We start from the raw sequence: 27,225 nt of genomic DNA, 5'->3' as shown, positions 1-27,225 counted from the left end.
AATATTTATATAATCATACATTGTGTGTGAGAATCAGCCCTGACATTTCAATAGCTAAATTAATTCAATAAAATTATAATGAACTTACTTTTCCCCCCTTTAGACCCACTGGGCCTGGATCTCCAGGAGGTCCAACAGGTCCCTACAAAGATGACCAAATCCTTTAAAAACAACTTTACCTGATGAAAACAATGCTTAAAATACAGCACAACATTGTGAACGCTACACACAGACTTTTTATCTCTAGGGTTAGGGTTATAAAAGGGTCCTAAAACAACTTATTTTGTCGGAATACAGATAAAATATGTTGTTGTACAATTAAGAACGTTTTAAATGAATAATTCTTTACATGGGACAAACCAATGTTAACAAAAATTTAAGTCCACATACTGATATTGTTCATCACTCTCACATGATTTTGTTATTGCTATTTATGTGCAAACAAATGAAAATGTACAGACTCTTGACTGTGAATGAATGTGTTGCAGTTACATAATGCAAAGTGAGAAGGCAGAGTTTAACTAATGTGAACTAACATTCGCCTGGCAAACGATCAATCAGTAATGAATGAAATATAGGAAAAATACAGCTTCTCTCGGGTTAGCTTCAGGTTTGGCAGCAGCAGCTGAGTTTAGTTGGGCCAGATCCGTGACGTAGACGTGGGTACAGGCCAGGTTGGGGTCTCAGTTTCAGGCCCATGCAGATTGCTTTATTTGCAAGTAAACCCGAAAAGGAATGCAACCACTGAAAGTACAGTGAAAACCAGGTCGGTCTGTAAACTGTAATGGGCTGTTTTCTCTTCCAAATATGTTTGGCTAACCTGGATATTTCTTCACAACATCTAAGAGACAAACTGCCTCTGCTTCTCACAGCACTCCCATATCTCACTATTACATTTGGTGAGAATAATATCAGAATTGATTGATTGATAAAAAAAAAAAAAACTCAGACAAAAAAACCCAAGCTGTAAAATTTAAATTCCCTTAAACCACAATATGAATCTTTGGAGACTCAAAATCAGGAGTAGGTGTGGCCCTCCTTCCTTTAGCTCCTCCCCTCACATATAGCCTCCATAAATACATTTATTCATTTAGCTGATGCTTTAATCCAAAGTGACATACAATTGCTACATATGCATGCATCTGGAGCAACTTGGAGTTAAGCATCTTGCTCAGGGGAATCAAACCCTCTCTCACAACAAAGGCATGTGTCTTGTCCTCTGCATCCATCAATAACAACCCCTTTAAAAAACTCTCCACCTGCTCGAAGACTTCTGTAAGCGAAGGGAACCGAAGACACCTAAAACCAGTCAATCAGCAAAACGTAGACACTCTTCTCAAAAGAAATGATGTTGTGTTCTCATTTTTCCAGAAAGACACATCCAAAACACAACCTTTCTTCTTCGTGCATTGCCGTCTGGTCTATTTTATATTACTGTAGGTATAGAACCTGATGTCTCTTCAGCTCCACTTTGATAGTACAACGAAGTACTAGGAGCACTTTAAGTTGTTTCTTTGCCTCTGTCTATATGAAACTCTGAATCTGCCGGTCTGTTCTCAGCACCGTCACCACAGCAGACAGCAAACACACTGAGTCCATTCTGCACCACCTTTCCCAACACACGGTTCTTTCCTGCCAGCCATCTCTGGGCAGCCGATCCCTCTGCACTCCCCTCAATCGGACACAAAAAGACCCCTGTTTCTGTCAGGAAGCTACTTGAGACTCTCCCCTAAATAGCCAGATTGATTTATTCAGGGAACCTTTTTCCTGCACCGTTTTACTAACTGGAAGCCAAGACAAACTGCTCACACAGCAGCAGATCTGAATGTCTCAAGTCCTCCAGCTCAGATCTTACAGATATTCAATACATCCTCTTGTTGGAGAGTTTAACCTGCAGGGCTGAGAATGACTTTTATCCACTGTATTAAAGCAGCTGGCGGGTTTAAAGTTCAATAGAATCTTCCGTCAGCTGTAAAATGTGTCTGGTACATCACACCAGTCTGTGTCTAACGTTAAACTCCACTATCTTAACATTAATTAACATGTTGTTTTACTTACATCTGCGCCTGGAAGGCCTGCAGCTCCAGCAACTCCGTCTTTGCCGTTATCACCATCAGGGCCCTGGAAGCAGAGGTTCACCTCACGTTAACACTGTTTATTTGGGTAAATTAATCCCAAAGTCAACATCCATTAAACACTTCTGCATGTGTAAGCAGAAATCACTTACTGGTCCGCCAGTCACTGTGGAGTCTTCTCCTCTGTCGCCCTGAAGATACATGAAGAACATGTTCAGATGTTGACAATAATTCTATTTAAATGAAAAATGCATTAATTATGAGAAGACTTTGCTTGCTGCACACACCCTTAGGTACCATTGGGGACAGTGGGATTGTGTCCATTTGTATTTTCTGGGAATTTGATTTTTTTGTTCTAACCTGGCATTAAATTCTGCAATTTAAAAAAGTCTAATCCATGGTGGATATTTTATAGCCTGATTCCAGTATTTTCAGACTCAACATGTTTAGACTGTATCTACTTTCAGGCTAAAATACTTTGTCCCACCAAAATTGTTTCTCTGAAAGTGTGAGGAGGGCTTTGATGCAGCATTTAGACCTTTTGCATTTGGTACTCTGGGCGGGAGCTTGAACTCATGATTTCAGTATTTCTAAAATCCTGGCTGTGGTCCTTTTTCTATGTGAACATGATACATATATAAGTTTATTGGGTTGTGGTATTTTTCAGCCCATTGTGCATTTAAACTTTTAGTTAAAACTGACCTTACTGTAGTTTTACATCCCATCTGCTCTGTTTTGAGCAAGTGAGTGGCTTTTTGCATACTCAACACTTTTCAGGTCAATTAATCTGAGAGTAGAACTTGGTTTTTAAAGTGTAACATCACTTTTTACAGTGAAAGTGAAGGTATTGAAGATGAAGTCATGTAAGAACCTTTATATATTTGCTGGTGTTTTTTCTCCTTCATGTGTAAACCAGTAAAAACCTGCTTCACTGAGCTGATTAACCCAGAAATGAACTGAGCCACAGCTGAAAACTGTTGAGAAGAGATGAAACAGTGACTTACATCAATGCCGTCCACTCCGGGCACACCAGCCACTCCAGGCGGCCCCACGGGGCCTCTGGGACCGACCAGGCCCCTCTGTAGAATAAACACAAAAATTAGTTTTCACTTTTTTACTCACTGAAATTCATCTCTAAATATCATCTAGTGCTGCTGCTGCTGCTGCTGGTGTGAAGGGCAGCTTACACAGAGTCTTATTGTTTGGGTGATGTGAGGGGAAAGGTCATGAAACTAAACCTGGATTCCCATTTTAGTCCCATTATATCGCCTAAGTAACTGCATGTGTTCAGATTACTGCTGCTGTCTGGACCTTATTGGTGCCAGGTGTGCACACTGGGATGAATGGCCCACAGTTAGGACCAGTGTTTGGGATAAACTTCATAAAACATTGAAGTCTTTTGTAAATAATGTTGTTTTTAAGAGCATACATCTATACATTTTGCTGGAAAAAAATATGAGTCACACCTTCAACTCACCCAATTTCAACATTCACGTGCCTCATACTGATTCTCTAAATAGCTCAGACAATGACACTTTGTAATACCAATAGACACTGTTGTGTTATTAAAGTGCATTAAAGTATGAGTATCTCACTTTACCAGCTCACATTGTTAGCTTTCATAGTGACAATGTGGTAGGAAATAGTGAAAAATAAGTGCTAAAAGTAGAGTAAGGTACAACAACGTCTACTCATTACTGAGCAACACAAATAAGCTGAAAGTGCCTATGGGAATGTAAAGTATGATCTCATAGGAGATACAAAATAATACAACATATAGTTAAGATATAAACTTAAGAATTATACAGACACCTCAGATTCTTTACTTATTATATTATTAGGATACATAAGAAAAAAAACACTATAAAACACAGTAAGTTCTCTAAAAAATACCTCACTGAGCAATACAAACATGCTATAAGCATCTATAGGAATATTACAGGAATATGTTAATTTGTCTCTGACATGAAGGGGAGAACAGAAATAGCATCTATAATCTCACCTGAGCAGAGCAAATCAGCACGATTTGCAGTAAAATCACCAGCAAAGACTCTCGACAGATCCCGGAGAGAGCCATGGTCTTCCCAAGGCCGAGGAAGACGCTAACAGTCCTTTTTTCCCAGATTAGACGGGGCTCACGGACGGTCCACCTGTCACTCTTCCCCCCTTACTGAAACCCCACCGCCTGCTGGAAGGGGAGGATGTTAGGAAGTCCTGATTATTCATGAGAAGCTGAGGCTCTGCAGGAGGAGGAGGAGGAGGAGGAGGAGGAGGAGGAGGGCTTCTCAGCACGAACAGGGTAGGGTGTACTTACCTTTGCTTTAAAAAAGATTTATGTTTGATGCCTTCAAGTACAGTAGGAATTGACCACGACAGAAAAAAGTATGATTTTGGCCTTTACCTGGCTTCAGGATATAATATATGAAAGATGAGACAACTTAAGTAATCAAAGGTCAGTGGTGGAAGAATTAATAAAAGTCTTAATGTAGGTAAAAGTCCTGCAATTCAAAAGTATGTAAGTATTATCAGCAAAGTATACTTAAAGTATCCAAAGTAAAAGTACTCATGGTGCAGTAAAATGGTCCCTTTCACTGTTTATTATATCTGATATTATATTATTACATTATTATTTTAATGCCTCAGATGTAGCTCATTTTAACTACTTTGCTAAACTGGTTCTTCAGCACATAAAGAACAACATCCCAGCCAGTCTGGACCCTCACCAGTTTGCTTTCAGAACCAACAGGTCCACAGAGGATACCATCTCTACTGCCCTCCACTCAGATCTCACACACCTTGAGAAAAACAACAGCTACATCAGAATGCTGTTTGTGGATTTCAGCTCAACATTCAACACAATCTCCCCATGAAACTGATCAGCAAACTCAAGACTCTGGGTTTAAATACAACACTCTGCAACTGGATATTGTACTTCTTCACCAACAGACCCCAGATAGTTCGTATTGGTGGACAAACCTCCTCCACTCCTGCACCGGAGACCCCGATGGCTGTGTGTTCAGCCTCCTCCTATTCACGCTGTACACCCACGACTGATTCCCCCGACTTGGAGAGAACTCTGTTGTGATGTTTGCAGACAACACTGTCATGGAAATTACACTGTGTGCAAAATTATTAGGCAAGTTGTATTTTTGAGATAAATTTTATTATTTAACAAGTACCGTGCTCTCGGTCAATCCAAAATGTTAATAAACCCTCAATCCTGAATATTTAAGAAAGCAAAAGTGAGGTTTTGGCTTTCTTAGGAGAATATATGTGTGCACAATTATTAGGCAACTCTTAGTGTGCAGAAGTATTACGCAGCAAAGTGAAAATTTCACTTTTTTTTTTTAATAAACGACGTTTATTTTAATCTGTTAAAGTGAGAATTACAGAAACAACTGTAAACAACAATAAACATTTCTGACATTTAAAAAAAAAAATATATATATCAGTGACCAATATAGCCACCCTTCTTTTCAATAACAGTTATAAGCCTTCCATACACTGTTCAGAGAGGTGTACGGTTTTCCTTCACCGTAAATCTCCCATTTAAGAAGGGCCCACAAGTTCTCAATAGGGTTTAAATCAGGTGACGAAGGGGGCCATGTCATAATTCTTTCATCTTTAAGGCCTTTACTGGCTAGCCACGCAGTGGAGTACTTCGATGCATGCGATGGAGCATTGTCCTGCATAAAAATCATGGACTTCTTGAAAGATGTAGACTTTTTCCTGTACCACTGCTTGAAGAAAGTATCTTTTAAAAACTGGCAGTAGGTTTGGGAGTTCATTTTGAGTCCATCTTCAACCCGAAAAGGTCCAACTAGCTCATCTTTAATAATACCAGCCCATACCATTACCCCACCTCCACCTTGCTGTCTTCTGAGTCGAAGTGGAGCTCTGTGCCCATTACTAATCCAGCCACGGGCCCATCCATCTGGTCCGTCTACAGTCACTCTCATCTCATCAGTCCATAAAACCTTTGAAAAATCTGTCTTCAGATATTTCCTGGCCCAGTCTTGACGTTTCAACTTATGTTTCTTGTTCAGTGGTGGTCGGATTTCAGCCTTCCTTACCTTGGCCATGTCTCTGAGCACTGAACACCTTGTACTTCTGGGCACTCCAGGTAGGCTGCAGTTCTGGAATATGACAGCACTGGAGGATAATGGGTTCCTGGTCGCTTCACGTTTGATTCTTCTCAAATCTTTGGAAGTTAATTTGCGTTTTTTTTTCTCAACACGTTTCTTGCGACTCTGTTGAGGTTTTGCTACAAAACGTTTGATGGTTCTGTGATCACGCCCCAATGTCTTAGCAATTTCTAGAGTACTGCATCCCTCTGAAAGACTTTTTACAATTTTTGACTTTTCTGAGTCAGTTAAATCTCTTTTTTGGCCCATTTTGCCTGAGGAAAAGAAGCTGCCTAATAATTATGCACACCTGATATAGGGTGTTTTTTTCTCCTTAGGCCACACCCTCCCTCATTACACAAAAACACATCACCTGAAATGCTTAAATCCAATAAGCATTCAAGTTCATACAGCTTGGAGTTGGAAAAAATGCATAAAAATGATGATATGGTCAAAATACTCACTTGCCTAATAATTCTGCACACAGTGTATATTCCTGGTGAGGGTGAGCAAATAATTGAGTTACAACAAACTGTTGTCTTTGAAGAATTTATTAATAAAAGAGAATGAATAGAGAAGTACTAAAACACATATACAGCTGGTCCAGAGACCTGCTGCCTAGGAGTCTGGCCCTGAGCAAAGGGATGCATCATCATGTACACAGTGTAGGTTTCTGTGTTTTGGGGAACAGAGATCCTCTGGGCCTTGAATGAACATTCCAGGAGAGGAGAGGAACAACAAGAGGGGGAAAACACCAAAACAATCTCACAGCCCTAGTAAATGTGGACGGACTAACATAAGGAGTATAGCAGGAGGATAAGACAAAACATATATATCAATAAGCCATAACAAAATTATTAATAATAATAGTAATAATAATAACAGTCCCGCAACCCTGTACGCAGGATAATGGGTTGATGATGGATGGATGGATGGATGGATAACAGTAAAAGAACATGCATAAAAGATTAAATGTAAGAGAACACAATTTTCTGCCATAACAAACATCATTGGTCTTTAACCTTTTTTTTGGAAAAAGGAGGTAAAGACACACACTCCTGTCTACACCAGTGAAGCTGAGGTGGAGCAGGTGAACAGTTTCAGGTTCCTGGGAATCAACATCACAGATAACCTGATGTGGTTATCCCACGTCTCCACGCTGGTGAAGAAAGCTCAGAAAGTAAGAAGGAAAAATTCCTGTGCCACGTTCTTGTTATCCTGACTGGAAACAAAAACTGGCGTGGAAGGGAACAGAGGGTTCTGTAGCTTGAAGACCTATCCACCGAGCATCAGTGATATCAGAGAGGTGAGGCGCCTGCACAGAGCCCAAAGGACACTGAAAGATAGTACCCACCCAGCCACAGCCTGTTCGCCCTGCTGCTGTCTAGCAGGAGATACAGAAGTATCTGCTGTTGCACCAGCAGAATACAGAGCAGCTTCTTTCCCCAGTCTATTTACATACTCATCTCATTTTTGTATATAATGGTTGTTTTGTGAGTAACATAAAGGGAACTACAACCTAATCTCATTATTCAACCCTGTGTTGTAAAATGATAAATAAATCTACCACATACCTCGTATTATAAGCAGTTTTGGGGAGTAACTAGTTACATAGTTTTGTAATTTAATCAAAACCAAATGTAACTGTTACAGTTACTAGGGGACAAAATAGTAGACCTAGGCCCAATTAACTTTCAGTTATATATGAAAATGTTCATGATTACACTGTACGTCACACATGAATATTTTTTGTCAAAAGAATAATCATTTTGTTGCTTTGCATGTTTTTCCTTCCCCTTCTTCCTTTGCCATTTCCAGTCAGCCGTTTAGTAAAGTTTCATACTATTCTGATGCTTTTGATTGTTTCTCATGTTTGAATTTGCAGCGCCACCTGTTAGCGAGTTAAACTGTCTTTAAAAAATGGTTAACAGTTGAAGAAATTCATTAGAGATTTAGAAAAGTAACTACTGTAACATTTTAATTAGGGTAACCTATTACATTTCTAATGAAACCTTCCCAACACTGATTATGAGCACATTAAACCTATATTTGATACTTTAAGTACATTTTGTTGCTGTACTTTTACTCAAATGAAGATTTGATTGTAGGACCAGGAGCTTATACTGTGGTATTGCTAGTTTTATTTAAGTAAATTATTTTAATATTTCTTCCACCACCACTGGGTGCTGTGCCAAGTGCTCCTGCCTGCCACACTCCAGCCGAGTGAGTGGCGCTAGAATCTACAATACACGATTGTCAACCGCTAATAAGAAAAACGAAGAAGAACAAGACCGGAAGTTTATAAAGAACTGGGGCAGGCGTCTTTTTCAAAGCTCGTTAACGGCTGTTGTCTTGGTGCTGGGTTTGCTAACATGTAAACAATAAAAGACGACTAACTTTACTACTAATAAACGTTAACCGTGATGGACACACTGTAACAGCGAACCATCAAACGGCTGTCCTCTCGCAGGTGAGAAAGAAACACATTAAACGTCTCTTGCTGGTTCACATCGTCCATCGTCATATTTACTGTTTGACTGCTAACTGTTAGCTTAGCTCGCATTTTAGAAAGAGCTTCGCCAAACCCTCTTCAACAATATGTCACTTTAAAATTGGCTTGCTGATTTAACAAGTAACGTAATTACCCTTGAACTAGTTTAGTAAATAAAAAGTTTGGGCTACGGAAAGTCTTAATAGTCCACTGCTAAATTCTGTTTTCACAAGAGCTGCAACCAATTTAATTAAATAGTCAAGTCAGTCTATTTAAGTTCTATAAAGTTAGCACTTTTTAAAACAACAGGAGTTATATACCCTTGCATATTCAAGTACACAATACAACACTAGTAATAAAAGGAATATGGAGTAACTTACTCTGTTAAAAATCAAATTCAAAAGAAATCAAGAAAAACGACTACAGATTGAAAAGCTGTGAAAGCACAATTAAAATAATAATTAAAAGTGGGCCTGACAAAAACCATTGGATTAGAATCAGGTAAAAGCCAGAGAAGAAAGGTAGGTCTTTAAATTAGATTTGAACTTAATGTTAGACAGAAGACTGTTGTATAGTAATAGTAGCTAGTAAAGGGTCCACAATAATTTTTTATATTTAACATTAATAAAACATTTGGACAACAATCAACTGGCTGACTTGATGGTAATGGTCAATAAAGACACATTACCGAGTGAATAGAGTTTGCCTTGAAACAATTGTTGCTTTACATTCTGTTGTAATGCTGCTGTAATTCTGTACACAGCAAGGAAAAAACGAATGCAGTCTAATACAACAGCTCTGAAAATAAGCGTGCAAGCAAGCATGAAAGCTAGAATTTGTTGAAACTGCGAGGAGTTGTGGAGGCTGTGTTTTGTGGTGTGTTGTACCGAGAGGTGTTTATATTGTATAAATTAGGGTAAGCTTATATAACCTTTTTTACATTGATTTTCCTCCTTTATGAATGTACAAAACAGATTTATATTATGGACAATCTGGATTTCTCAGAAGAGGAAATTCAAGAACAACTGGCGATCCTGGGCTACAAAAACATCCCAAAACACCGGCTTCGTGAATTCAAGCAAGGTTAGACTCTGAAACCATCCACCCCACCCCCCCACCCCCAATCGCCATATTGTTCTTCAGCTTTATTTGTAGCTTGTTTGGGACACTTAATGTTTATGGTGTGCATTGTGATTGTAGGTCAATATATTGAAAACGAACTATCAAATGATTTCTTTAGAAAAGATTGACCACATGTTTTAACTCGTAAAGGATTACAGTCTCTCTTTGTTTGTCTTTGTAATGTCAGATCTCGATGACCTGATTCAACATGGAGAATGGAAAAGCCTGACATCACCCACTCCGATAAACTCCACCGTCAACGGTCAGACAGCCTCATCTCGTCCGAGTCCTCCTGCCTTCACCAAAGAGAAAGGTCAGGGCACTTACCTCACTGTGGGATGATGATAACCACTTTGTCTAAAAGCATGTCAGCAGTCTAGTGTAACATGTTTGGTGTATGTTAACTGATGAATTCTATGTGTTTCTTCGCAGTTAGTCAGCACTACTTTGAAGAGTCCAGTGAAGGGTTTTTCTTACATGCCGGAAAAGTGGACTGTGACAGACAGGTAAGTGTTAAACACGCATCACACCAGATTTTTGTCTTCTTATTTCTGTTGATAGAAATGTAGTCAACATGACACCACATCCAGAAATCAGCTGCACTAAAAATCTGGTGTTTGATATCAAAAAGAGTTTTAAGTAAACTCAACATCAATGACAACCCTCAGAAACGAAAGAGCTTCTTTCTAGAGCCGACAGTCAGCTGTCACTCAGGCCAGACAAATCAATCTGTCATAATCATAAAATGAAGACAAGACTAACCTTTAGATTGGTCATACATTTAATAGTGTCAGGCACATGTGATCGATTCATTCTGTGTATAATTTAACACAGGTGCTCACCACCTATCAGAACGGAGACTATACTAGATGTCAGCAGGGGCCCTGTGACTCGTACGCTCAACACTCAGTGGCTCCGAAGCTCCAGCTGCCTCCAGGAGCTCCCAGAAGCCTGCAGGTGGAGCCAGATCCTGATGACACCCTCAACCCGCCACTCACTGACAGCTACTCATCCACTACTGACACCCAGGAGAGACGCTTCATCAAGAGAAAAGTCCTGAGGTAAAAGACACAAATGCATTATGCACTTGACAACTAGGGATGCAGCGATCCGACTTTTTCAGTCCAGTACCAATAAATACCAATACCTGGGTTTGGGTGTAGGCCGACGTCGAGTACCGATCCGATATCAGTTTAAACTTAATACGCTGTATTCCTCACTGTGAGAAAGAGACTGCAAATAATTATTTTGTGGAGAGAGTAAGGCAACATCAGGCAGACGCATCAGATAGTACGCACCAAATAACTTGAATATTGGGCCAATTGACCACGCTATGGGTCTGTCTCTCTTCAATCAGCTGCTTGAACAGTCATTCATTTGCTTGTCAAGTTTAAGTTGTATTTTATTTGTCATTTCATCTAAATAGAGCATAGCGAATTAGGACTCTCAGGACTTGGGTATTAAAAAAATCAGTTCAAGTGCATATAGCAGAGTAGCTCAGATATCTCTGATTCAGTTCAATAAGAAAGTTAAAGTTCTGATTAATGACCAAAATGTAACTTAATAGCTCATCTGCCAAATGCAGGTAAGATGAAGATTTTACAGAAAAGAGTAAAAATAGAAGTAGACCGGTCATCTCAAGATGCACTCATGGAAAAAAAGTAAAAATAGACACACAAAACAGATTTCAAACAACTGCATCTGAGTTATGGGTCTGTACCTTCCTTTTTGTATTTTGCACACAAAAAATATTCCCACTGATAGCCTAATTACTGCAGGCCAAAACAATGTATGTACACTTGTCATAAAGATGCGTTTTGGTGGACAGTTGGGCAGCAAATAATCATTTAATTGATAGTCTAATAAATAGGTATAATATGATCGTCAAATATCAGTACGAATATCAAATTCATATAGTGAACGTTTTTTTTTTGTCTGACCAGCAGTCAGAGAAACCAAATGTGTTTGGTTTATACTGTCGTGGGTTCGAACCTCGCTCGCCCCAGGCCTTTCTATGTGGAGTTTGCATGTTCCCGTGTCTGCGCGGGTTCTCTCCGGGGCACTGACAACAGAAAATTTTAATTCATCATGAAGTCACTCACCAAATGAGAAACAACTGTTCAAATCACAAAAAATCTATTGTGTCATCACTGTAGCTAGCCAGTAAAAAAATCCTTTTGCATAACTTCTCAAACAGGAGCTCTGTACTTCCTAAAGGAATCGTCTTTGCTGGAAATGTAACAATAATAATGTTGTTTGTTTTCCACATACAGGAAACATAAAGGACAATCACTTGTCTGCGATGAATCAGTCTACAGTGAAGACTCAGGTAATGTAGACTGTGTATGTTTGCTTAAAGTGTTTGTTAAATACATTTTTAAAAAGTATAATAATATTAATAATCCAGGTTACAAAGAATTATAAGATTAAATATAAACTTTTAAGTAAAGTGAAATACATTCACTGGACCAGCACAAAATAGATTTTAAAAAAACAATTGCAGTAAAATGAAAGTGAAAAAAAAACAGGATAACTTCCATGATTAAAGAAATATGTTTTAGGAAGAGATTTAAAAGGTGATACTGACTCAAAATTAGAGATCCACCATTTCAAGTGATTTAAACTGCTATCTTTGCTGACAATATACAGGATGTTATATGCATTTTTAAATCACAAAGTAACTCACATTTCACAAAAATGTTCACGTTAAAACTTAATTTTCAAATCTTTGTCGCATGAGTCTCTTTGAAACAAACTAAATACTGAGGAATCTTGGTGGTTCAGGAACTCATACCATGGTGCTACCACACACCTGTGTCGCGTTACCTGTCAAACTTCTTTAAAATGGGGAAACAATTAAAATCATATGGAATCAATAAAAGGAATAAACATGGAGAAGCAGAGATGTAATGTCTTTGGTCACCTCCAGTTGGAGCTCTCTCAGCTTTGAGAAGAGGCTGAAGCTCCTGGGACATCGTTGTAATCCTCTTAGCTCGTTCCTTAAGCCCTCTGTCTCCACAGATCACACACCTCAGCAGGAGTGTACGTCGCCACCATGTACAAAATGTACAACGCTCAGTGGGACGGTGACGGCGACGATGATAAGAATTCTCTTAGCTCCTCTTTTTGGTCTGATGGAGAGCGTGAGGAAGAGGAGGAGGCGGTGGCAATTGACTCCAAACCTGTTGCAGACACAGAGGACTCCTTCCAGGAGGGTTCAGAGGAAGAAAAGCCTGAACTGAAGAAGCAGGGCAACAGTAATAAATGATGATGATGATGAAGAAAGCTGTAGCAGCATTTCTGATAGTCCAGCTCCGAGTCTGATGACCTCTGGCTACGGCACCTACAGACCAGAGGAGCAGGAGGGTGGAGACTACAGAGACGATCACACCATGACAGAGTTTGATCAGGACAGTCGGGGAGATCTGTCTGAGATGAGAGATGATGAAGAGGATGATCGTTCGCTCTGCAGCTTTGGCGTCGAACCCACAGAGCCGGAATACGGCGCGACTCGTCAACAGAGCGTGTCGGCGGACGCCGAGCCTGAAGCTAATGTGGCGTGTTGTGGAGGTGAAGGCCTGCACAAACAGGTGGGCGTCACAGGCGTGAAACCAGAGGAAGATCAAGACCAAGCAGATGAGGAGGAACAGGAAGAAGATTTCCATGGAGCGTCCGAACATGAAGTGACAGATGCAGCATCAGAGGAGCAACAACACGCGGCTGTAGTTGAAGGTGGGAGTGTTGATGTAGACAAAGTGGAGTCGGAGGATCCGGACGACTCTTCAAGCAACAAAGACATCAAGTTTATCGACTCCAAAATAAATTTCAGCCAGATGACGTTCAAAAAGATGTGTGAGGAGTGGGAAGGAAACCTCAGGCAGAAGAAGGGTAAATGGTTTCCCGTCTCTTGGTTTGCGACAATTATGCGGTTTATTTTGTAAAATTTTTAAAACGGTGTGATTATCAGGACATCAGGTTGTTTAAAAGTCAAATCCAAATATACTTTTACAAAACAGTTCTTACTGATATTAAGTCGCTGCAGATGGTTTTGTGTCCTCACCTAAAAATCTCCTTAAATTGGAGCTGAGGAAAATGCAAGATTCAGGTAATTTACAACATCGACTCATCTGATGGTTTGGTTCTGCTTCTGCAAGATTCAGGGTGCACACCTGTTTGAAATCTTGTCATTTGTAAGATGCGACTTTTATCCTGTTCCTCTAAGTCAAAGTTTTATTACTGGGATTTGAGTAAGGTGTTTGTTTTTTTTAATCTACCAAGCAAGAGAGAGTCCGGTCAGTATTGATAACTGAGGAAACTGGAGAGGTTACCTGTAAAGAATGGCGTAAGATCAATAATGAAAAGGAAAATCAGTCAGTTTGAATGAAAAATGGATTCCTCCTCACCGTCCACTGACTGAACATTAGAGGCAGCCTTATGAAAGCTTACTGGTCTGAATCCTCCCCACCAGCTGGAAAAATCTCACTGAACCTTGCGGTTGTTGTTTCTTTGCAGACGCAGCGAGCTGTCTAGACGAACGGCTGGCGGAGCTTCATTTATCCTCGACGACTCAGCACGACTTTGAGGCGGAGAATGAAGACGTCACCAGTCAGAGTGACGCACAGAGCTCAGAGTCAGAGGGAATCTCTCTGAGTGCCTTTGAATCCTACATAAGAGGGATGGTGGGTAATATAGTCATGCTTCCACTGTTTGTGTTACCTTACAAAGAATAGTGAAGTGTAGCTCATAAAAATGTCTTCGATTGTCACTAAAAATCACTTGACCATCGTTTTGTTTTGGACAGACTCGAGCTCGAAGTGAAGGTGACCTCAGACCCAAACCCAAATCCTGTAAGTCAACGACCTGATGTACAGACTCGTATAATACAGATTGTATTGTTGTTTTTATGCGACTAAACAGTTTTATTATTCATCAAATGTTGATTCAGTCATCCGACCTGTGATGAGTCAGCAAACTATAAAGAAGACAGACCCAGTGGCAAAGTAAGTTTAAAAACATGAAATTTACCTCCAACTACCAAAACCTGGATAAACTATGGTGTAGTGAGTTGCGCTCAAGTGGTTAAAGATGGGTAAAGAGCAAATGCCCATAACATACGAAAACGTTTTTACCCCCATTAGATTGGTTTTGGTCTGATAGTTGACTTGGTCGTGTGGTTTTCTGCAGGTATTTCCAGTACAAGCAGCTCTGGGAAATGTTTAAACTTCCAGGAGAGAAAGACAGGCGAGATCTCCGCTGGGAGATAAAGGTATGAGAACATATCTTCAGTAGAGAAAACAAACCTTAAACTTATTTGCTTGTACAAACATTGACCATTAAGCTCCTCTCACAGCGTCATGATGCCATCATACTTAATAATAATTCTTCAGTGTTCAGTTTGGACTCTTGGTTGAATGAGCCACTAACATGTTGCAGCTCTTCCCTGTCAATTCATACCATAAAATTCATATACTTCTCTACTACCTGCTTTTTAAAGGTCCAGTTTGGCTTTTGTTGTTGGAAATGTTGGCTGAAAATGACATGTTGGTGTTGTTTCTTCACAACAGTTTGCTTTTATGTATTCTGCTTTTGTTTTTCAGGAAAGACTTGCATACCAACCTCCACCAGTAAGTATTTTCCCAAAACGTCCCCCTAAAGCTGCACTAGGCAACATGTTGTGTTCGTGCCCAAATGTATGAATGAAATGATTTGACTGTTCCACACAGCATGGCTGCTTGGCATCGAAGCTTAAAAGCTAAAAATGATGCTATTTCTTACAGCTCAAAAGCAAGGTGAGCCTTTTATCTCTTTCTGGTGCTCACAATGAACTCTCCCACAATATTCAAAATTTTTGAGATGCACCTGTAGCTGTAAACCAGTATCTATGCCTGCAGATCAGAAGGAAATTTTACCTTTGTCACCTCCTACTTTCTGTGTTACAGAAGAGCTGATCACACCATACAGGAAGTCCTTGTAACGACTGTACATATGTATAAAAGTGATTTGATCTAAAGTCTCAATTAGTAAATAAATAAATTACCAATTTATCCAAGTGCAGTCCATTAAGAACCGGTAATGAAAGATGTGAACACCACCTGTATGGCGGGATCAGCTGTATGGAAACACAAATAAGTGTTTTCAGACAACTCTGCGAGACACAAAGATCAGTACTCTGTGTCAGAATGAGAGTGGCAGCATTTCAGCATGGACAGAAAACAAATTCCAAACATTTATGTGGATTAAGAACTTGTAACACAGTTTTCTTAATGGCTCCACGTCTTGTTTTGTTCTGTGTTGCAGCCTAAACCTCACAGAGTTTATGTGCCGAACACGTACACCGTGCCAACAGCGAAGAAGCGCTCGGCCCTCCGCTGGGAGATCAGGAACGATTTGGCGAACGGCCTCCTTCCACACAAATTCAGCTATCGATTTTAGGCCTTTTACGCTTCACATGCCTTTTCTTTTTTTAAAAGATACTTTTAATAATACAATTTTGCAATGTTTTGATTTTTTTGTTATCATTGACATTATTTATTGGTGACTTGTTTTGATAAACATAATAAACACATTAATAAAACATTTGTGTCACTGCAGTCAGTGAATATATTACAGGTAATTTTGTGTTGTCTATGGGAGATCTGAGTAGGGCAGTCTAAATGGGTACAGAGGTGTGTAACGCTGGTCGTGCCAAAGCAGCTTGTCTTCCAGAAACTTAATCGTTTCCAGAGTGAGGACAACGGCTTCATGTTTCAGGATGCTGTGGACATTCAGACCTGACAGATAAAAACAAACACAATCATAGCACTCCTTGTTTTTCAACACCTAGAAGACTTTGTTACACATGAAATGTAGTGCATAACTTCATTATTTTATAATCACCCTGAAAGGTTGCTGTAGCTACAAGCTCAAACATATTGAAGTTCATCATTAAAGAGAGAGTTCCACTATGTGATTTAGCTAATTAAATGTCTGTCACCATTAGCTTGTTTAATTAGAGAAATCCAAGAGTTAACGTACTGTATGTAAGGAGAAATGTTCAAAATTGTAGCCTGCAGAGCTTTACGACAATAGAAGCTTGTGCATTACATCACCTCTTCAGATAAAGAAATGCTGAGCGTTAACTTACCAATGGCTGGAATAATGTTCACTGTCTTCAAATTAGCTGTTGCCTGAAGGATGTTGTCGGGAAACTCTTCATCTCTAAAAGCAACAAGAACTTTAGTACTGAGCGAATCACAGAGCAAATAAAGTGTAGTTTTGTTTTTTAAAGCTCAGTTGCTGATGAAACTCACAAATTGACTATTAACACCGACTCTCCCCAGTGTTTGTGTCTGATGAGGTCCAACAGGTACTGAGAGTCAGGTGTGGGGATGTTGAGAGAGTCCACGATGTAAAGGTAGTCCTGGGAAAATATACAACAGTCAGCTCAACACTTCCAAGTAAAAAAGAAAAGATCAGAGCTGAAACATTTAGAATAATTAATCAGATGTTATTTTAAATGTTTGAGCCTTTTTATTTTTGTATTAAATTTGCAAAAGCATTCGCTGCTTTACTTTTTCATGTCTTTGGGGTTAGACAAAACAAGCAATACTATTTTTTATTTTTTTAGTTCATACACTAAATAATCGGATTAATCGATGAATAAATTGTTAGATGAAAAAAGTTGGAAGTATTTAAAAGTCATATTTTTTAAAAACAGGCCTATCAAAATTGTACAAAAATAGCATTTTCTAAATTGCTCTTATGACGAGAAAGTATTAGTTTTAGCTAGACATTTAGGTTCTGTGCACTCAATAGTGTCCTGTTCTGCACTTGAAATACACGTTAATGCCATTTTAAACTCTGAAAGTTTAAACAGACACAAGCGTCATGAGACATTGTTTGTTTGTTATGTTCTCCAAATTTAACTGGGGTTTAAAAAGCTTTCAGTTACCTGAGCCAGCTTGGAGCTCAGAGCCACTTTGAGTCCTTGCACTCGAACTTTCATGGGTAACATGTAGTAGTAACTGGTCGGCCCTCTGGGTCCATGAGACACCCCACCTGAGAAACACATCACCTGTCAGACTCTGATCTCCAACCTGAGAGTCACTCGACATCAAACGTCAAAAGGAAGAAAACGTGTCTCTCTATGAAGACACTACTGAGGTTTTGTTGCTTCATGTACGAGTAAAACAAGCAGAGTTCAAGGGCAACAAAACGAAAAGCAGTCACCTCCTCTCCATATCGGTGATCGGATGCTTCCATGGCGTGCTCTTCCACTTCCTTTCTGTTTCCATGGTTTCCTGCCTCCACCTCTGACCTCTGACCTGACCTTTGTGTTGGCGTGGCTCTGAGAGATTAAAATGACCGTTAGTGAAGTGAATATCAGCTGTGGCCAAGGTTGAGTTTCAAACTTGAACATGTAAAATACAGTATAGATGTTTATGAAAACAGATTCATTCTTTTTATCTGGTTGGGTTTCATTGAGTCTTTGTTTAGACAGCAAATTATTAAAACCGTTTCACAGCAGATCCTCGTTTCATTTATTAGTTGTAGTTAAAAATAAGCTGATATTAAATGTAACACCAACAGTATAAATATGTACCTGTAACATCTCTGGTTCAGTGAAACAAGTCTTGTAGTTGCTAAGATCACACTTAAAGCCACTGAGAGCTGCACAGACAGGCATCTAATTGACATGCTCGCCCAGCTGCCTTAGCCTACTAGTGTCTTCCAAAATAAAGTTGTTTAGCGCTTGCCATTTTTGTTCAGATTTATTGTTTACTGATGCCTACTACCTGTGACCCAAAACAGACAGCTGCCACCTACTGGTCCACTAGAGTTCTGCACCCAATGGCTCTTACAAGCGCTCGAAGGCTGTTGCTACAAAAGGCTAAAATTGCTATGTGTGGCATTAGTCTAATCACTGGATATTATGTGCTTATGTATCTGTCACTATTAAAATTTAAGTTCTGTATATCTAGTTGAGGTTGAATTCATTTCACAACAAGTCTGCCAAATGAGTAAACAACAAAACACAAAATTGCAGCATGAAGCATTCGATATAGGGCTGGACATTAAAACAACAATCATCATCACAATATAATTTTTTTCAATAACAATATAAGAAATGTTCAATAAATATTCATTAAATGTAGGATTTTATTCCCTTGAATCATATGCGAATTAGGACTTATTTTTTTTATTAACATGTTTATTTTGTTGATGCTTTTACTTAATTTACTCATGCATATTTGTTGACAAAGATTTTATCATAATTGTTTTGAATGTTCCACCTCAGATTTGTGAAGTGAGCCACTGTTTGGCCTCAAGTGTTGAATAAAGTAGAGTTTAAATCACAATTAACCATCATGTTTCTTCAACTTTCACTCAGGAGCAAAAATCAGCCTTTAACATTGAAAGAAATAACAATTTGATACTTATTGTGATAATTATCAATATCTAAATATATATAAAACTTTTTATATATCGTCCAGCCCTAATTTCATTTCAAAAATGAGTGAATATGTAACTTACAATTCTTTTATAATTTTTCTGCCACTTTTCAACGTCATGGAGAATGTCGAGCCTGAGAGGAGAGAAAACAAAAGCAGCTTGAACAAAGATTCATATTTTCCACTTCACACAGACTTTTCTTTTGTCACTGGATTCAAACATTTCAGGCTGCAGGTTCACTACCAGCATTTATAGAAATAATGGGATGTTCAGGAACATGGAGCCTAAACAGCTAATGATGATGGCTGTTTGGGACAAAAACTTTGGGCAACACCATCAATACTCTCCGGGTGAAGAGTTGGATATCGAAGCTTTAAAAAAAAAAAAAGTGATCTCAGCTTTACCTGGGAGGCACAGCGAAGACATCTGGGTGGAGGTGAGCCAAACCCAACGGCTCGCTGTCCCGCCTCTCCAGAGTCTCCACCCACGTCTGGACGGGGCTCAGGTGGGCGGGAACGATGGCGTCGCACTTCCTCAGGACAGGCAGGGAGCAGTCTGCAGGAGGAGGAGGACGCTCTGCAGGAGCACAGAGCAGTCAGTGACTGATGTTTTTCATATGACAAACACAGTTAGTCAATATTATTCAAATGAGATTTCTGAGCAGAGAAATCCTGCTGGTGTGGTGTGGAAGAGATTTACACTGGAAACTGTTCAGTATTTGCTGAGTCTGATTTTCGTGGTGGTAACAGTCCTGAATGCAGACTAACATAATATTTGATATGAAGGAGGATAAAATTATACTAATAGATACTGGTATAAAACATCCAGTAAAGCAACTTAAGAAACATTTTTAACTTGAAATGTATAAGCTTGACTGCAACACACAGCTGACAAGTTCAGATTTAATCCATATTTACAGAGGCCACAAGTTTTAATTTACTTAATCTGGCAGGGTCCACAAGGTTTGTAGGCAGCAGTAAATTGGAAGGCAGAGCGCTCTCGCCAGAAAACGATGAGGCAAACTGAGAAAGAGAAAACCTTGAGTTAGTGGAGCAGCTTGAGAACAAACACAAGTAAAAGATACAGGTACTGAAAGGACATTTTTACTGGGTAAATTATGGAATTATGATTAGACCTTATGTCTCACAGCACAGCCGTCTGAAAAGCTGTGGTTTCGGTACCTTTATTTTCAAAGACTTTGGTAAATGACATATACTGTGTATATATAATAATAATAATAATCCTTATTTGTAGAGCACTTTTCAAAAACAAGTTACAAAGTGCTTTAACAAGTGTAACAAGTGTATATATATATATATATATTTCAAAGTAATGAGATGTTACAATAATCACACAATCATACATTAACAGAGCTAAGAGTAATGTCTTGGTGTAATGTGTCAAAATTTTATTATATCATCTGTAGCCAGCAAATATTTGTTATTTTACCTCATAAATGACTTCAGTAGTGAAATAATAATTTTATGGCAAGTTAAGCACTGAAAATAATATTCTAAAATATAGTGTTCACTTGAACTGATTTTTCCCAGTGGGCCTTCTCTTAGGTGGCTAAAATACATTTTGCTGCAGACCCTGTCCACAGCAGTACGCTGTTTACCTTGAGTTCTGCATGCCTGCCGAGAATAAAACCATATAATATTCTTTGTGGGTTTCATCAGTGGTGATAAATGATTCAAAGCATATATTTTATGAAGGTTTAGAGTCATAAATACTCGATTACACTTAGTAGAAGTAGCATTACATGAGATTTAGCAAAAATCGGTGCTGATAACTGCGGTGCACAATAGTAAGTGTCTGAAAAGGACCTTAAGAGGTGGATGCATTATTCCACAGAACAGATGTTGCACCTGCCAAGATTTGCATCCAGCACATATCCCAGCATTTTGGGCGTTACCTCCTGGGAGGTGCATGCAATTTTCTGTGGGCATGTAGAACCCGGTACAACTTTCTGCTTCTCCAAACTGCAAACTACTGCAGGTGATACACCAACTATGGATGTGCCTCATACAGCCCCACTTCAAAAACCCTTTAAAAAACTAATTTTAAATCATTAAAAAATGGAATTCGTTTAGATCACATTCCTCTCTGAGAAATTGTGGATATTTTAAAAACTTGATTTGGCAAGTTTTATAGACTACGTTTTTTTTAGTTCAGCAATAAGATGTAATCGTATAGCACTTTTAACAAAGTTCTTTACAGATAAAATATAATACATGAGTAATCAATTAATTAGAATAACATTAGATAGATCATCTGTTATAAAAGTGATGTTAAACCGCAGATTGAAGTGATCAATCAAATACCAAACTGTCAAATGTTTTATTGTTTCCAGGAATAACAAGACATAGCACGTCAGGTTTTATTCTTATTCTTTATCATCTGAATAAAACATTTAAGCTCCTCTTCTTTACATTCCCTCAGGAAGACATATATGAGTTGAATTTTAAAGTCATAAGAGGAAAGTAAATCTCTATTTATCAGCATCTTTATAAAACGACTATATTATCTTGCTAGTTAGTTCAAATCTACACTGAGTGAGTTTGGTAAGTGATATAATGCAATGAAGTGCAGCTCAGCTAGTTACCTTATGTCTGCAGGTTAAACGTTACTTACCCTTTTAGCGACTCCTCTGCCACAAATTACGAGAGAACAACGAAGCATTTCGGATCCGTTCTCTTTCACAGTCTCACACACGCTTTAATTTCCCCTCAAATCATTTTTAAATACACATTATAAACGGAATCGAAGCGTGTTTGAAAGGTCGAGGTGGCTTTTCCGTGTGGTGTGGTGGCGCCCGTTGATGACGTAACGCGGGCTCAGTTGCGACACCAAGAGGCTGGAAATAGCCGCACATGTACATTTGTTGGACCCTTTTTATTCAGTCTATGGTTATACCCAACCATCTGAAAGAAATGCATTTCAAAATTGTGCAGAACATCTACCCTACTAACAAATTGTTGTCGAAATTTGTGGATGTTAATTCTGTGAAGATGAAGATGAGACGATTCAACATTTATTCTTGTTGAATGTCGGAGCTACATATTTGGATTCTGGAAGAAAAAAGAAAATTGAGGACTATTTTGTGACTCCAACCAACCATTCAATTAAACTAGAAGCCAAGGATGTAATGTTATACTATGAAAACAAAACTTAAAGTACTATACCGATAAAACCAGATTCTCAAGTTCCCGTCATCCCATCATTCGACTCTTTTAGAAAAGTATTTTGACTCTACCCGTTCTATAAATAATAATAAAATGTGCTTATATAATTAATATTGTACAGGAACTTGATCTTGATCCTGCTGCCTACAGTTTTAAGGCATTATTTGATTTATTGCACTTATTGCACAATTTTACATCTATTCATTCATCTAATTTATGCCTATGTTTCTATTTATTTAATTATAGTTTTATATATGTTTATAATTACAATTATAATATATTTTCATTAAGAAGGAAGGTGAACTTATACTGTGATATAACTCTTGTTATGATGCCTAATTATGTTACTATGTCGTGAGCTGAAAATAATAAAGTTGTGGTGATGGAGCAGTGGATAAGACACATGCCTTTGGAGTGAGAGACCTGGGTTCGAATCCACTGTGTCCTTAAGCAAGACACTTAACCCCTTGGAGCTCCAGAGGCGTGCGACCTCTGACATATATAGCAATTGTAAGTTGCTTTGGATTAAAGGGTCAGCTAAATGAATAAAAATTAAAAATAAACTTAAAAAAGGCTGGAAGCCAAATCTCCCAACAGCTCTTCAGGAACCTGAGCCAAACAATTTAAACCAGTGGTTCTCCAATTAGGGTCCCCAAAAAAAAGGGAAATCACTTAGTTTCACTATAATTCAGTTCATAAATAAACAGAACATATGACTATTCTTGTCACACTTTCTGTAATAAAGCATATAAAAGCCCAAATCCCATCAGATGGGCGATCCTACCAAAGTCTTATCAAATGGGAGTGTAGATGGTCTAATTTGTTAATTTGGGTCCTTGACGGGAACAAAGTTTGAGAACCACTGACTTTAGCATTTCAAAACAGAAATGATCCAGAATTCAAATAAAATTGTTTCTTTAAGGACAAGTTAATTTTTTCAAGTCCTTCTAAAGACAACACTCATCTGCCCATATGTACATTTAAAAGCAAGGCAAGTTTATTTGTATAGCACATTTGAGCAACATAAGTGCTTTACATAAAATATAAAAGCAACATAGGGAAATGTAAAAAAAACAAAAAAAAAACACTTGTAATACAATATTTTTATAAAGATAAAAATAAAAACAGGATAATGTTGAACCTATTTGTTCACCCATAATTCTAATGCACAAATCGGACTTAAATAAATGTAAACATCTAATGTAAATGTAAATGTTGATGAAACACTAAACACATTTCAAGGTAGTTTATTTATCATTATACAACCCAAGAGTGTATAATGAAAAGAAAGTTTGTAGTCTCTTCATGCTACACACACAGAACTTAACCAGTTTCAATCACTAAATAGTGACTTTTAAAACAGCCTAAAATATTGTGAACTTCATTTATAATGTTATTGCTTAAAACTGTTGACAAAAATTACATAAACTCAATTGTACACATACCCAATTAATATAAAATATAACTTTGGATATATTAACATTCAGTTAATATATTACAAAACAACTTGCACCCTTTCATTTTTTCTAAGTAGCCTAAAATCTATTTTAAAAAAAGTGAGTACCAAAATCAGTAGTAAACATAAAAATGTGGGGATTTTGGAGGTGTTGGGTGCCACAACTTAACTTTTCTGTACATAGATACTTTTCAAATGAGTACTGTATTGCGCAAATTACAAAATGTGAAAAGTTTAAACTTACATATAAAAAAAGTGCAAACATTTTGCATTGTAATGTAGCTTGCATCATAGAAAACAACAAGATTGACTTATATAAAAAAAAAAACAAATGAATATGCATTAATCATACAATATCACACAACAGTCACAATAAATAAACCAAATATAAAAAGCACACTAAATTAAACCTTTGGTATGCTTATGGAAACATCAGTGGTTTAAAAGCTACATGAGGTTGGAGAAAAAGAAAGTTGACCCTTTTTGGTCATTTTCACCTGGTACTTCAAGGTCCATATTTCTTAGAGGAAAATCAGGCCCCCCAAGTGTGTTATATTTGCGGTTTGGCATTCTTTGATTTTGTGCTTCAGTTTGAAAAGCAGTGACATAGTATCCATCTTGAGTGTCAGGTACCCTTATTCTTGGATCTTCAGACAAATGTGCATTAGGTGTTGGCTGCTTTGTTCTCTGGTGCTTTGACGATATATTAATATTACCAGGAGGAATTCTTCCGGTATGTCTGGGGTCCCTCATGTCAATATTAATACCTGACGGTGCCTTAAGGTCCAGTTTTGAACCTCTGGCTCTAGGCACATGATCCATTTCTGTGAAATCATCAATATTGAGATCTGAATGGTTGTAATCAATGTGGTGATCTAAATGAGCATCCACCATAGGGTAGCTGGACCTTACTTTGGTCCTAGGTGACTGTCTATTAGTGTGACGAAGTCTGGGATCTCCATCTATGTCTAGGGTAGGCATTCTCATGTTTACCCCTGCGGTATCTGATCTGCGCTTCTTATAAGAACCCCCTTTGAAATCTAGTGAAGGATCATCAATGTCAAGATGTGGAGATTTTAAATGCAGCTGTGGATTCTGCATTTCTGCTGTCGGCATGCTGAGGTCCATGTTTGGTGCACTAACATTTGGTCCTGTGAAATCCCCATGAAACTCTTGTTGTTTCATATTTAGTTTTGCATTTGGAGGAGAAATATTCAGCTTTGTTGGTCTCGATGATGCACTAAAGTCAATATCAGATGATGCCCTATTAAGATCTGAGCCTCCAAACTGAGGCAGCTTGAAAGAAGGAAGTTTGAATTTTCTGTCTGCCAAATCAAGATCAGTCTGAGGATTCTGGAAGTTTCCTGAGGGTACAGTCATGTCAGCATCTGGACCTCTTATTCCTCCTCTGACTTGAGGGGTAGTAAAGTCAGTAAAGATGTCAGGCGACTCTATGTTACCACTTATTCCTAGATCAGGACGTTTTGCATTGAGGTCTAACTTGGGACCTTTGAACCTGGCATCCGGCAAGTCTGGCATACTTAAACCAGGGCCTTTCAGTTTAGGGCCTGAAAGATTAATGTCTGGTGTTCTTGCCTTAGGTCCAGAGAGACTGAGTTCTGGTGCATTTAAACTTGGCATTTTAAATTTTCCTTTTTGGCCATTAACATCTACATTTGGGATATTTAGGTCAGGCCCCTGTAGGTCCCCATTTATGTCAACATTAGGGCCTTTTGGCATCTTGATTTTGGGCTTTTTGAAATTTGCATTAGGGAAACCAACATTGACATCTGGAGTGTTCATATCTAAATTGGGAGCTTTAAGGTCCATGTTTGGTAAGCCTAATTTGGGGGCCTCTATACCACCTTTCATCTTTGGAGCTTTGAGATTCAAATCCTTAGTTTTCAGGTCTGAATTCATGTTTAAATTTGGTCCTTTCGGTAATTCGGCCTTAAGATCTGGTGACTTGAGGTCAAAGTTTGGACCAGAAAACCCCATACCAGGCATCTTCAAATGTGGCTTTTTGGAGCCTGGAGCATGAAGCTCTGCCTTTGGTTTTGCCAGTTTTGGCATCTTCAGTTTCCCTGATGGCATGTCCAAGTTTAGTTTTGGGGTATTGAGGTCCAGTTTGGGGCTTTTAAGATCAACCTTGGGCATCTTTATGTCTGGTGCATTTATTCCACCACTGAGATTGGGACCAGAGATATCTAGGTCAGGTGATTTCAGGTCCAAGTTAGGGCCATCTAACTTTGGACCCGAAAGACCAAAATCAGGCAGGTTAAAATTTGGCTTTTTGAATTTTCCAGACGGACCAGAAATATCAAGATCTGGCATTCCTACATCAGCTTTAGGACCTTTAAGATTAACATTGGGTACATTTACATTAACATCTGGACCATCTAAATTTCCATCAATCTCAGGTCCTTTTAGGCTTGGGACGTTAAATTTGGGCATTTTAAATTTGGGCATTTTAAATTTTGCTTTGGGTGATCCAATGTTGACATCTGGAGTATTCACATTGAACTTGGGAGCTTTAAGGTCCATATTAGGCAAGTCCAAGTCAGGGGCATCAATTCCACCCTTTATCTTAGGAGCTTTCAGACTAAAGTCTGGTGATTTCAGATCTGTGTTAATGTCCATGTTTGGTCCTTTTGGTAAAGTACCTGAAAGATTGAATTTAGGAGATTTCAATTTTCCTGACGGAGCATTAACATCCCAGTCTGGAGCATGAAGCTCTGCCTTTGGTTTTGCCAGTTTTGGCATCTCCAGTTTCCCTGATGGCATGTCTAAGTTGAGCTTTGGGGTATTGAGGTCCAGTTTGGGGCTTTTAAGATCAACCTTGGGCATCTTTATGTCTGGTGCATTTATTCCACCACTGAGATTGGGACCAGAGATATCTAGGTCAGGTGATTTCAGGTCCAAGTTAGGGCCATCTAACTTTGGACCCGATAGACCAAAATCAGGCAGGTTAAAATTTGGCTTTTTGAATTTTCCAGACGGACCAGAAATATCAAGATCTGGCATTCCTACATCAGCTTTAGGACCTTTAAGATTAACATTGGGTACATTTACCTTAACATCTGGACCATCTAAATTTCCATCAATCTCAGGTCCTTTTAGGCTTGGGACGTTAAATTTGGGCATTTTAAATTTGGGCATTTTAAATTTTGCTTTGGGTGATCCAATGTTGACATCTGGAGTATTCACATTGAACTTGGGAGCTTTAAGGTCCATATTAGGCAAGTCCAAGTCAGGGGCATCAATTCCACCCTTTATCTTAGGAGCTTTCAGACTAAAGTCTGGTGATTTCAGATCTGTGTTAATGTCCATGTTTGGTCCT

General features: G+C 38.7%; 4 protein-coding genes across 7 annotated transcripts in view; 1 reads left to right on the top strand and 3 right to left on the bottom strand.

Moving 5' to 3' along the window:
- The window catches only part of col9a1a (collagen, type IX, alpha 1a), a 22,170-nt gene extending 17,961 nt beyond the window's left edge, over positions 1–4,209 (bottom strand). Inside the window, exons 1-5 of the mRNA XM_046028535.1 lie at positions 4,078–4,209; positions 3,080–3,154; positions 2,228–2,266; positions 2,059–2,121; positions 89–142 (exon numbers count right to left, since the gene is read on the bottom strand). Of these exons, the coding sequence (XP_045884491.1) occupies positions 89–142; positions 2,059–2,121; positions 2,228–2,266; positions 3,080–3,154; positions 4,078–4,152 (306 nt within the window). The 5' untranslated portion in view covers positions 4,153–4,209. The remainder of the gene's footprint in view (positions 1–88; positions 143–2,058; positions 2,122–2,227; positions 2,267–3,079; positions 3,155–4,077) is intronic.
- A 4,302-nt stretch (positions 4,210–8,511) lies between these two features.
- hyls1 (HYLS1 centriolar and ciliogenesis associated) lies at positions 8,512–16,388 on the top strand. 4 transcript variants are annotated; one of them, XM_046047548.1, is made up of 13 exons: positions 8,512–8,669; positions 9,665–9,773; positions 10,000–10,125; positions 10,245–10,318; positions 10,647–10,873; positions 12,086–12,141; positions 14,325–14,491; positions 14,614–14,659; positions 14,758–14,812; positions 14,997–15,078; positions 15,410–15,436; positions 15,590–15,601; positions 16,110–16,388. In XM_046047548.1, exons 2-13 carry the CDS (start codon positions 9,674–9,676, stop codon positions 16,242–16,244), a joined length of 1,107 nt encoding a protein of 368 aa, XP_045903504.1. In that variant the 5' UTR covers positions 8,512–8,669; positions 9,665–9,673; the 3' UTR covers positions 16,245–16,388. The 4 variants fall into 4 exon arrangements, with proteins under 4 accessions (XP_045903504.1, XP_045903522.1, XP_045903513.1 ...); XM_046047566.1 differs by having other exon boundaries at positions 15,536–15,601; positions 16,110–16,149; XM_046047557.1 differs by lacking the exon at positions 15,590–15,601.
- Positions 16,311–22,087, bottom strand: mrpl4 (mitochondrial ribosomal protein L4). Its single transcript, XM_046047658.1, has 9 exons — positions 21,879–22,087; positions 20,185–20,266; positions 19,649–19,820; positions 19,326–19,377; positions 18,021–18,138; positions 17,743–17,849; positions 17,102–17,211; positions 16,936–17,009; positions 16,311–16,582 (listed from the first exon to the last, which is right to left on the bottom strand). The coding sequence occupies exons 1-9, from the start codon at positions 21,924–21,926 to the stop codon at positions 16,437–16,439; spliced, it is 909 nt and encodes a 302-aa protein (XP_045903614.1). The 5' UTR covers positions 21,927–22,087; the 3' UTR covers positions 16,311–16,436.
- Positions 22,088–23,664: 1,577 nt separating this feature from the next.
- si:ch211-69b7.6 (neuroblast differentiation-associated protein AHNAK) overlaps positions 23,665–27,225 on the bottom strand; it is a 4,289-nt gene continuing 728 nt past the window's right edge. The window contains exon 2 of the mRNA XM_046047337.1: positions 23,665–26,738. Within this exon, the coding sequence (XP_045903293.1) occupies positions 24,333–26,738 (2,406 nt within the window). The 3' untranslated portion in view covers positions 23,665–24,332. The remainder of the gene's footprint in view (positions 26,739–27,225) is intronic.

Source organism: Micropterus dolomieu, linkage group LG01 (genome assembly GCF_021292245.1).
Source record: "Micropterus dolomieu isolate WLL.071019.BEF.003 ecotype Adirondacks linkage group LG01, ASM2129224v1, whole genome shotgun sequence".
Lineage (NCBI taxonomy): Eukaryota > Metazoa > Chordata > Actinopteri > Centrarchiformes > Centrarchidae > Micropterus > Micropterus dolomieu.
The sequence above is the reverse complement of the archived record's forward strand: the minus strand, read 5'-3'. Positions and strand labels throughout refer to the sequence as shown.

What these genes read in the sequence shown, in the direction of transcription:
- hyls1 (XM_046047548.1), top strand. Translation starts at nt 9,674, where the DNA reads ATGGACAATCTGGATTTCTCAGAAGAGGAAATTCAAGAACAACTGGCG. An exon ending in ATCAAGAGAAAAGTCCTGAG is followed by an intron (nt 10,874 to 12,085) that starts GTAAAAGACACA and finishes TTCCACATACAG; the next exon opens with GAAACATAAAGGACAATCAC. An exon ending in AATCCTACATAAGAGGGATG is followed by an intron (nt 14,492 to 14,613) that starts GTGGGTAATATA and finishes TGTTTTGGACAG; the next exon opens with ACTCGAGCTCGAAGTGAAGG.
- mrpl4 (XM_046047658.1), bottom strand. Translation starts at nt 21,926, where the DNA reads ATGCTTCGTTGTTCTCTCGTAATTTGTGGCAGAGGAGTCGCTAAAAGG. An exon ending in GTCTTCGCTGTGCCTCCCAG is followed by an intron (nt 19,378 to 19,648) that starts GTAAAGCTGAGA and finishes CTCTCCTCTCAG; the next exon opens with GCTCGACATTCTCCATGACG. An exon ending in TCGGTGTTAATAGTCAATTT is followed by an intron (nt 17,010 to 17,101) that starts GTGAGTTTCATC and finishes TGTTGCTTTTAG; the next exon opens with AGATGAAGAGTTTCCCGACA.